The 11,004-nt window shown below is 48.0% G+C and overlaps 1 protein-coding gene across 1 annotated transcript in view; it reads left to right on the plus strand.

The window, feature by feature from the left end:
* Positions 1 to 10,272, plus strand: part of ITIH5 (inter-alpha-trypsin inhibitor heavy chain family member 5) — a 72,094-nt gene extending 61,822 nt beyond the window's left edge. Inside the window, exons 9-14 of the mRNA XM_019509603.1 lie at positions 492 to 801; positions 1,463 to 2,016; positions 2,283 to 2,339; positions 3,913 to 4,029; positions 5,812 to 6,189; positions 7,531 to 10,272. Coding sequence (XP_019365148.1) covers positions 492 to 801; positions 1,463 to 2,016; positions 2,283 to 2,339; positions 3,913 to 4,029; positions 5,812 to 6,189; positions 7,531 to 7,829 — 1,715 coding nt within the window. The 3' untranslated portion in view covers positions 7,830 to 10,272. The remainder of the gene's footprint in view (positions 1 to 491; positions 802 to 1,462; positions 2,017 to 2,282; positions 2,340 to 3,912; positions 4,030 to 5,811; positions 6,190 to 7,530) is intronic.
* Positions 10,273 to 11,004: the final 732 nt, after the last annotated feature.

Raw genomic sequence — 11,004 nt, forward strand, 5'->3', positions numbered from 1 at the left:
GTTCCTCTCTCACTTGCAACCTCCATCATTGAGTTTTTTCCTTTTACTTCTACAGCTATGTCTTTCTTCCTCGTTTCCCCCCACCCCCTCAGTTTAAAAGGACTAGGAAAGGATTCCACCTGGGAGTCCTCCCAAATTTTTTTAAGGCAAATGCTACCATTGGGCTTTTTTGTTCTCCTGTTTGCAGATTTTTGCCCCCCACTTATCCTCTTCCCTTCCAAACTGCGTAAATCCTGTTCTCCCGGGTCGCACGTCCTTAGCATAGCCATTGTCCGGGGAAAGCCTGGTCATTGAGGCTAATGGCATCTTTTCTCCAGTGACACGACCATTTCATAAAAAGAACCAGAAGTCATTGCCCGATTCCCCAAATCTGCCAGGAGGGGCTGTAACAGCTGAACCTACTTATAGACACAGTCCCCTTATTTCTCTGAGTAGCCATGTGCAGTGCATTTAGATAGGAGAATAAGCTAATGTCTCTGGTGCATCCCCAGGTACTGATATTAATGGTGCTCTCCAGACGGGTTCGAAGTTGCTGAATGATTACATTGCTCAGAACAACATCGATGCCAGAAGCGTCTCCCTGGTCATCTTCCTGACGGATGGGAGGCCCACAGTGGGGGAGACCCAGTCCTCCAAGATCCTCAGCAACACCAAGGAAGCCATCCGCGACAAGTTCTGCCTCTTCACCATCGGCATCGGCAATGACGTTGACTACAAGCTGCTGGAGAGGATGGCGCTGGAGAACTGCGGCATGATGCGGCGCATCCAGGAAGATGAGGATGCCGCGGCCCAGCTGAAAGGGTTGGTTCTGGCGGCATCACCTCTTTCAGGCATGGGTTTGGGGAAGAAGAAACCTTGATAGATCCAGAGTTGAGATCAGCTGCAGATGTTGCATCTGGGATCGGGGCCTTTTCTTATAATGAAAGGTTAAGCAAAATGAGGGGCCAGCCCAGTACTCAAATAGCTCCAAACCGTGGGACTCCTGGTTTGGCTGTGGGTAAGAAGAGCCGTCCGGGTAAGATTCAGGGGTCTGGGTGCAGATGACTGACCCCATGGGCACCCTTAGTCCTTCTCACAAGGTACATCACACCCCAGTGCAACCTTGGTGCCCTTCAGAACAATGCTTTTGTTTAAATGACGGGTATTGAGACATTGCATCTCTCTAGCTGCGGGGCTGGAGAGATGGGAGTCTCAGGCAGAAGTGCAGAAAGAAGGATGCGCGATCCATTTTGTTTACCACGTTAAGGCGCCCAGGCCTGAAAAGCATCTGCTTATTGTGGAAAACATGGGATATTTTGTTTAGACCCACATATTTTCAATCTGGAAAATCTGCCTGTTAAAACGATCTTTGGGGGAGGTCCCACTTGAAGCGCAAAGACAGCACGTGTGTAAAAACGGGCAGGTTTGTGCGCAGGTACCTTGCTGAGAGCACTAATTTCTGGGAAATGTGACTTTGTTTCAGGTTCTATGATGAAGTCGGGACGCCTCTTCTCTCCGATATTCGAGTTGATTACCCCAAGGACAGCGTGGAGCAGGTCACCCAGAACTTCTTCCCCAACTACTTCAATGGGTCCGAAATCGTCATTGCTGGCAAAGTCATCAACCACACCTCAGACCGCTTCCACGTGGAGGTGACGGCCAGCAACAGCAACAAGTACATCCTCCTGAAGACTGACGTGAACATAGACATCCCGAGTAGGAACGACATCAGGGGCATCCCTGGCCTGGATAATGGGAAAGGGGATCAGAATTACATTGAAAGGGCCTGGAGCTACCTCACCATCAAGGAGCTGCTGACTTCCTGGCTGAAGAGCGATGACAGCGCAGAGAAGGAGCGTTTGATGGAGAGGGCCAAGTCGTTGGCTCTGACCTACAACTTCGTCACCCCTTTCACTCGCTTGAAGATGAAGGAGTTTGAGCTTCAGTCGGAAGGACTGGAGGAGGATTATGCCCATCCTCCTACAGAGGGCACTGGGGAAAGTGTGCGGGGTTTGCAAGGACACAAGGCCCTGCCAGGTACAAAAAAAAAATCATGCTGACAGCATTGGAGGGAAACGTGCTTTAAAAATAGACACTTCCTCAGAATTGATTGCATGAATAGAGGAAACCTTAAAGATGAAAGTGTGTGTGTGTGGGGGGTGGCTTTTCATGGCACTAGGCTTGCTACTGATGTGCCATTTGACCTTGGGCATTTTCTCCGACCGGTGTTTTGGGAACGGTGTGGTAACGTTGCTTATTCTGCTGTCTCTAACACATGACTCCGGCTGCGTTCTCTTCCCCAGCTCTCAGCGTGCCCAAGCAACGAGAAAAACAAAGAATCAGGATCTCCAAAACTTCAGGTGAGTGTCTGTTTCCCAGTCCCATCTACTTTTGCAACTGGAGATAAAAAACAGCTGAGGTACAGAGGCCTCCATTGTGCATCCCCGTGGTGTGTACCCTCCTGTAGCAAATCAGCTGGGATTCAATGTATCCCATTAAAACAGGGTCACTTTAAAGGAAAAGAAAGGGGAGAGAGGACAGGGACGTACTCAGAGCTAGAGAGAGGGCCAGCAATGAAGCAAGGCAGAGTGCTATCTTACGTGAACATTTTTATCGTCACAATATATAAGAACTGTGCTTCAGGCCACGGGTCCGTCTAACCCAATATGCATAGTGGCAAAGAGTGGATGCTAAAGGGAAGTGTATTTACGTATGACTTCTCCAGGCTGATCTGGCCCCTGCCCGTCTCCCCACAATAGTTTAGTGAAAGCCAGTTTGTTTTAGGAGCGATAAGAAATTTGTCTGGATTTTAGAGTTGGTTGCAATAAAGTGATTTTCCAAGCAATTCTGCTGACATTTCAGAAACGCCTCCCCATAACCCTCCCCCTCTGCATTTATATTGTTTTCTAAGTTTTTGCAACTTTTTATTTTCATCCCACTCTACTCAACATCCCTTTAGTACATTGAAGGGATCCCACTCTACTCAACATCCCTTTACTACTTACCAACTGGTTCAAGCCAAGAACCTGGATTTGAGTTCAACAAGGCACCGAGGAAAATTAGACCTGGCTCAGACATTTATGGCTCAGGCCAATCTTCAAATGTCCCTTGTCTGCTGAATGGTCCCAGATGAGTCAGCCACTGAGCTGAAAATCTACTTGAAGCATCAAATTAATGCGGAGGGACAGAAGGGCTTTATAGTCTTGGTTATTGTTCTCTGTGCCAAATATTGAAGGCAAACATTGGGCTGGTGGAAATTTTTTCATTTGGGTTGCTTATGGATGGAAAACTGGGTTTTCAATTAAACACTTGTTTTTTGCAAAAAGCATCTGCTTTCTCCATAAAAAGAGGCAAAACGGGAATGCTCAGAGTTTTCAGCTGAAAACCAAAAGAAGTCTATTCTGCCTTTGTCCCTTGGTGTTGCCTTGGTCCCTCCTCACAGTCAAATCCATGGACTAAATAATTGCAGGTCCCTGTTTCCCACTAGGATGCCCAGCCAAGCCTTTCCTCCATATGCTGTAGCGCTCACCGTTCATTGCCTTCTCAGTCGGAGGAGATTTCAGTGCACGGTGGGAGATGTAGTCCAGCTATGGAGTCCAGCCTGCACATAAAATGAGAACAGGAGGCACGCAAACTACAGCTCCCTTGAGGAGGATCATTTCAGGGTCGAAGTATTTGGATTCCCATTTGAAATGTTTCTTTTTTCACTTTTGTTTTTCACCCCAAACTCAATGTTTTTGGTGGAAATAAAACATACTTTCTACGTCAACCCCTTAAAATATAACGTGACGTGTACATGCGCCCTAAGGTATCAGTGGACGAGGGAGACGGTGGTCCTGGTGCTCTTTGCAAAGCGTTTTATGAAATTCCCTACTTGAATTCTTCTGTTTGCAGCTTTCCCTCACACTTCTTCTCCCTTTTGTGTCTTCTCAGCGGACGGGGACCCTCACTTTGTCATCGATTTCCCCTCCAGCAAGCTAGCGGTCTGCTTCAATATCGATGGGCAACCTGGGGACGTTCTCCGACTGGTCTCTGACCACAAAGAGTCTGGTAAGATAATAGGGAATCCTGCTGCTGCTACCCTGCTGGTGCCCTTGGGAAAGCTTAGCAGCAGGCAGGAGTCCTGTAGGTGGGTGTTTAGCAATGAGATGCCTGATGAGCTGGACTTAAAATGAGCCTGCAAAGGACGGAGGCTTTACTGCCCTTTTGCAGACGGCATGTGTCATGTGTGTGCCGTCCCAGTGGCTGCTTGTGGAACCCAAGGGTCCTAAATATTGTCTCCGAATATTGCCCAGTTGAAGGTTTCCTGCGAAGGAAACTGCAGTGGCAACTACTTCATGCATGATGGAGGATGCAGCAGATTGCAGCTACCCCATGTATTTAATACAGAAGCGAGGGCCAGGGAAACAGAGTCCCCACATCCAGCTTGATCTGAATTTGAAGGACTGGCCAGTCGAACCATGTATAGTGTGTAGGCTGCACTTGACTGCTCCTCAAGCTGTCAAACAAATGGCCATTTCACTTTCAGCTTGCGAACATGTGAAGCTTTGTATGAGCCAGCACCCCTGCCCACTAGAGATTATGCAAGGGATTTGTCCTTCCTTTGCACCCTCAGCGGATTGCGCTGATTCAGCTTCTGCAGCCCACTGGTTGCAACCCTCACTGCAATTGAAAGAAGCCCTTGAGATCCAAAGCATCAGAGTCTGCTCCACTTATTAGCATTCAAGTGCACACTATTTACTTAGCTTTCAGCAGAGTCCCCCCCAAGCTGCAATGAAAAAAAACACCAAAACATCGAGCAGTTTATTTTAATGGAGGATCAGTAATAATTGCACTCAAACAGCTTTGCTTCCAACTAGGAATGCCTCAAGCAAGGTGAAAACCAAAATGATTAGGCATCTGCTTTGGAGAGATCAGGATGGGCGCCGCCTGCCTCGGGTTCTCATCTGATCTGGGATTCGGAAGCAGGGCGGTTTGTAAGAGGATTATTACTAAGCAGGAAAGCTGTGGAGCAAGAATTCAAAAAACATAGAAAAGTCTGGGGGCGGGGAAAACCCCCCCTGAAAGAGTTGGAGATCTGTTCTGTGTTATGCTGGTAGCAGTGGTCCCAGCTCCATCCCTGTCTGCCTTCCCCCCCTGTTATTTAATATAAAATCAACTTCCTGGCAATGAGCCCACTACCTTCCCCCAGACTGTGTTTTGCTGCTGTTTGCCTGCTCTTGCGGATCAAATTGAGTGAATTGGAAGGAAAACACAGTTCCCTTTGTTACAGGAAATGGCCTGTTTGGAGAAAGGACCCGAGTTGCTACTGCGATGATGGGATAGGGAGTTTTCCACTCTGTGACGAGGGCTTGGATGGAGCCCAGGGTAGTCATGATGCTATGTTGTTATCATCGGGTGGTTGGTAGGAAATGAGTTCTGGTTTTGAAGCCAGCTTTGAATTGAAAGGCAGCCAGGGTGACCAGAACTGATGCTCTTGCTGGCAAACTCTAGGCCAAGAATGGTCTTAATGAGCTCTGCGCAGAGGCAATCTCACTCTCCAAGCCAACCTCTCTGGTGCAAACACTGAGGCACAGGGGAAGGAGAGTGGTTTCTGAAACCCATCAGTGAGCGTATTGGAGGTGCCCTAGGGCATAGATGGGGAAAGCATGCAAATCTCTGACCACCTCCATGATTTTAGCGCTGGTGATCTAAGTCCGAACAAAGTAGCCCCACGAGAGGTGGTTTTGAAGCCACTCAAAAATGAGGTTCCCGTGACATATGAAGCAGGGCAGCAGCCCGGAGTTATTCATATGCTCTGGTTTCAGACTGATGGTTCTCGTTTCCTTAAAGGTGTAACCGTGAACGGGCAATTAATTGGAGCCCCGGCTCCTCCCAGAGGCCACAAGAAACAACGGACTTACTTTAGCACCATCACTATCCTCAGCAATAAGCCAGAGAGATCCTACCTAGAGATTACACCCACCAAAGTCATTCTGGATGATGGGGAAAGACTCATCCTGCCGTGTGACCAGAGCGCCGTTGTGGGCAGCAGCGGCCTGGAAGTGTCCGTCGCGGCCAATTCCAACGTCACGGTGACGATAGGAGGCACCATCAGCTTCATCATCCTGATTCATCAGTACAAGAATCCTGCCCCTTATCAAAAGGACCATCTGGGATTTTACATTTCTAACAGCAAAGGGCTCTCCGCCCATTCCCACGGGCTGCTAGGTGGGTGACATGCTCTCTCCGGCTCCATCCTTTGTTGGCAAATGCATTATTTATATGGGGGAAATGGCTATTGCAAAGGGGGCTGAGGGAAAGATGCAGGATCTGGTAGCTTGAGGGGTTCAGCTGAGAGGTGGCACTCCCTCTTAGGCCCAGTGAACTCCAACTCCTACTCCTCCAGGGGCTAGACCCAAAAAGGACCATAGCTTTCACAGGGTTGAGGATTTCAATGCACATGGCCTTCACAAGTGGAATTTAGGACCCAGGGCTCATCTCTCTGTCCAGTGTATGGGGAGAAATAGCAATCAGGACTCATGGTAGAGGTGGTATCTTTTATTAGACCAACTAGATTTTTGCAAAAGTATTAAAAAAAAAAAAGTATTTTAATTTTAATATTTTTTTGCAAACAACTAGTTGGTCTAATAAAAGATATCACCTCTACTATGAGTCCTGATTGCTTTTGCTTCTAGACCAGTGGCTCCTAATTGGTGGTACGGGTACCACCAGAGGTACTCAAACAACCTATCAGTGGTCCGCGTTAACAGAGTTGTTATAATTACTGTACATGCCAAAAATTTGCTGGTGGTACTTAACATTGAACTGAAACTTTGCTGGTGGTACTTGGGGTTGTATCGTTTTAAATCGGTGGTGTGCAATCTGTCAGACTTTGGGAACTGCTGGTCTAGACTAATGTGGCTACAAGCTGGATGCTTGGGGAGAAATAGCGCTGAACCGCTCAGCCCTGGGAAGGTGACAAAATGCTTCTGGATGTGCACGATCAGCACAACTTGGAAACCAAGGCACCTCTGGGATCAGACAGCAGCTCACCAGGGGCAATCAGGTTTGCAACTCTGAATTTAGGGAGCATTTTAAGTCCCACTTCAGGCATCTAAGACCCTTTTTTTGGGCTCTGATATGAAGGTGCCTACTCCAGATCACACCTGCAGGCTTTTCCAGGGCAGGAAATGGAAACCCAGGGCTCCCAGGTTGCAGGGAGCATCCTTGGCGCTCTCTCTCTGACAGCCATGTGCATTGCCTTTCGAGAGGCTTTGCCCACAGATGGGAATCTGAGGTGTACTAGTTCTAGCAGCTCGGGGAGTTTTCCTTTTGCTCAAGTGGCCGAGGCCTGTGCGTTTGGAAATAAAGCAGCATTGCGGTCCCCGTTGTCTCATCCCCAGCCCTGCTGCCAGGTTTGTGAGCTTTGCAAGAGAAAAGGAGAATGTAGATCCTCCCTAGCATCATACTGGTGTTTGAAAAATATAAAATAAAGGTGGACAGTATTGAAAAGAAAAAATCAGGCACCAAGCAGCCACTTCAGTAAGTAAATTGAACCTTTCCTTGCAGGTCAATTCTTGTACCGTGAGGTTAAACTTGTCCAGGACCCTCCAGGCAAAAGCGCTCAGCTGCTCGGTCAGAACCAAACAGAAGAGCCTAAGCCAGGCCCTGGGAAAACCCTGAAGGTGAAAGGTCGCCTGGTTCCTGTTGTGCAGAAGCAGAGGAAGATTTACAACGGTCAGCAGGAAGTTGACTGCTGGTTTGCCAAGAACAATGCAGACAAGCTGATCGATGGGGTCTACAAGGATTATCTGGCTTCTCATCCTTTCGATACAGGAACTGGCGTTGGGATGAGTCGCCGACTGTAAGGGTAGATCGCACTGATTGCACCAGCGCGTGTAGCATTGTTTGCCCTGCAAGAGCCTCTTGCGCTGGGTGGGGTTTTTTTTTTCTTGGTGCTCAAGCTTTTCCCTCTGGAAATCTGCTGCCTCTCTTCTGTGCGGGAAGAACGTGGTTTGAGTCCTGGGAACGTGGGGGGAGGCTTTGCACGGAAGGAGGCCAGCACTTTCCTGGTGGGCAGGGCTGGAGGGGGAAGAAGGGAGCAGGTATTGTTGAGTTCAACAGTGCAGAGAGAAGCTGGGGTAGAAATAAATAAACCCCCCTGCGGTGCTGTGCAATATCCACCAGCAGATGGCTCATCGCACACAGCTAGGCACAACTTGTAGAGGACCGTGCTTGAGGTGGGATAAGACAAAGTGATCTCATTGACTGTGGAAATGATCTGGAGCACCACTCGAGTCAACCGTTGATGCTTTTGGGTAAGGGGCAGGAGCATGTGTTGGAAGAAACCCAGGGGCAGCAAAGGGTTAACAAGCCAAGCAGCTGCACTGCAGCCTTGCTTTCTTAGCCATCACTACTGGGTTTGGGTTTGTTGGGAAGGATGAAATGCTATCCCGGGGGATCTCAAGCAGAGCATGCCCTTGCGCGGCTTACTGCTGTTAGACCGCAGCCGTGCTCCGGATGGTAACTCTGTCCAAACCAATGATGGTGACGGCGTAAGCCCCATCTCTCGTAGCACCTTGGCTAAGCAGTCCTTCAGCTTTGGTTTTAAAACCATGTTCTTTCCTTCCTCCAAAAAGCTCCTGCATGGGCATCCAACACACAGCTCATCTGCTTCATTACAGTACTAGGCACCTCTATTTAATGGAAAAGTTTTAAGCTCTCTGGACAATAGGAATCCAATGACCACAGCGCGTGTCCTCACTCCTGTATTTACAGAGACTTCTCTAGCAACTGTTACAGTCAGAGCTCCATGGGAAAGAAAGCAGCTCAAAGGGTGGAGGGACGAACCATGATCTTCATTTCTAATCCCCAAATGCCTATCCTTCAAACACTCCTTGCCTCCTCTTCTGCACAGACGAGGCAGTTTGGAAGGCAAGGTTATGAATCAGGCCAGACACCCCCGCTGCAGGTGCCTGAAAGCACAGGGAGCCAGTCCAAAGGACTAGCTTGAGATCTATTTTAAAATATGAAGCATCATTTAATAAAGCTGCACATCAGCCACCAGGGAAATCTTTTACTAGTAAAATGCTGCCAGAGATGAGTCCAGCAATTAGAGACATATTTGTGCGGGAGGCCAAAGCTGAGCTAATGTATTCTCTCTTTCTGGGACTCAAAAAGGGAAGGGAGCATGCGTGGAAGCATCTTTTAAAACAGCCAAATAGTTGTCATCTGGAAAGAGAGCACTGAAGAACAGCTTTGAGATCTAGCAACACAGGTGCACTCATTGCTGGTCTTTTTGCTCACCATGTGTTTTGCAGGAAAAGTCACCACATTTTGGCATCTACAGCATCCTTCGGCTGCAAGATCTACCGTTGATCCTGTGTTGTGCAGGTGCATTTAAGCTTTGCATTTTGGTGAATTTTCATACTCATTACAGTAAAACAGGCCTGGCTCTGATTAAAAATTTCCTAAGATCAAGCTCAGCCAGGGTACCTCAAGTGCCAAGAGTTTGTGCCAAAGTTAGTGCTTTGCAATTAAAGCAGAATTCATGGCCTTAGGCACAGAAACAATCTTCCGCAGGGAGCTGGCTGCAACCCAGGCAGACTTTTGCTCCCACCCTAATCCTCAAGCCAGGATTGCCACATAAGCTACCATAAATCTAACACTTGTGACCAGTATCTATTTTGGGGAAAGAAAAAAACAAAACCCTGCTGTTTGACTGGTGGGAGACCTGGGCACGGGCTAAGGTAGGGACCTCTTGCAAGTTGACCTAACAACCTAAGCTGAGAGTCCTGCAGCAGGTACACGGAGGGAGAATATTGAGGGGAATGGGAACCTGTGCTGGTTAAATTGGTTTCTGCCCTGAAAAGGTGGCAGGAATACATAGGCTGCTTTACATCCTGCACTCAGCCGGCTGTTTCACTTGGAGTTGGTGGTCTGGGTACTGATGAAGCTGCCGAAAGAACATCCCCAAGGGAATCGGACACTTTTGCACTGCACTTGTTGCCATGTTCCCACTCCCCACCCTGGTTCAATGCCTTAAGGAGACAGCTTGGTCTTCCAACACTGCCAGCCTGTAGGAAACACGCAGTCCATTGAGGGCAGCATTTTTATGGTAGCGGTAGATTTTTTTTTTTAATTCTGGGTTACGATGCGCTCCTCTATACACACAAGTTCCCGTTCACAGAAAGGGACTTGTACTCTCAGTGAAATACAGCTTCACTCCATGCAGCAGCCATGAGGGCACCTTGGTGCTCTGGGTGACATGGGTCCACTTATCCATTTTCATAATAAATATTTTACAGTGAACATGGAAGTAAAGTTTTTATTTGGTGTAGAAGCAGCACAAGTCTGGCTGGAGGCCTAATGCAGGCCTGTTTCACACAAGTTAGGCAGGAGACAGAATAGACTAAGGTCTAGGTCATGTGGCAGACCAGCTGCACACCCCCTCCTCCCCAGACAGACCCGTAGATCACCAATAATGAACACTAAGCCAGAGGGATCCTGGTGGAAACGTGCTTAGAAAAAGCCAAATGCCATCCTCTAGCAGCATCTTTAAGCGTAGAGTCTACTCCACAGGTATATAAAACACATCGTGCAAAACACCATCTCCCTTCCTCAAGGGGACATTTATTCTCTAGTCTACAGTCTTGCATTTCATTCACTGCAAGATCCAAGCCGGCTGCCTCGGTGGATTGAACACTAAGATGGGTCATAAATTGTTCTGCCTGGTGAAGTATGTGCAGAGGAGTATTTTTTTTTTTTGTGCAGGGGGTGGAGTGGGAGAAAATGAGTTAAATAAAAGATCTCTAGGTATTTAAGCATTAGTGGAAAAGGCTGTGTAGCAACTCTGGATTTCTCTGAAGGAGGATAGAGGCTCTTATAACAGGACTTGGGTAAAAACTACTATACCGTTTAAGGGGAGGTATTTTCTTAGTAAGCTTTAAAAGCTTCTAAAGGGAGGTACAAACTTGACACCACAGGATGGTGAGCAGCTTGTGCCCTATCCCAAGTCCTTAGTCTTCAGGAGGTTTCCCTGTA

The sequence above is a fragment of the Gavialis gangeticus genome, unplaced genomic scaffold (genome assembly GCF_001723915.1).
Source record: "Gavialis gangeticus isolate Ggan-Ray unplaced genomic scaffold, GavGan_comp1, whole genome shotgun sequence".
Lineage (NCBI taxonomy): Eukaryota > Metazoa > Chordata > Crocodylia > Gavialidae > Gavialis > Gavialis gangeticus.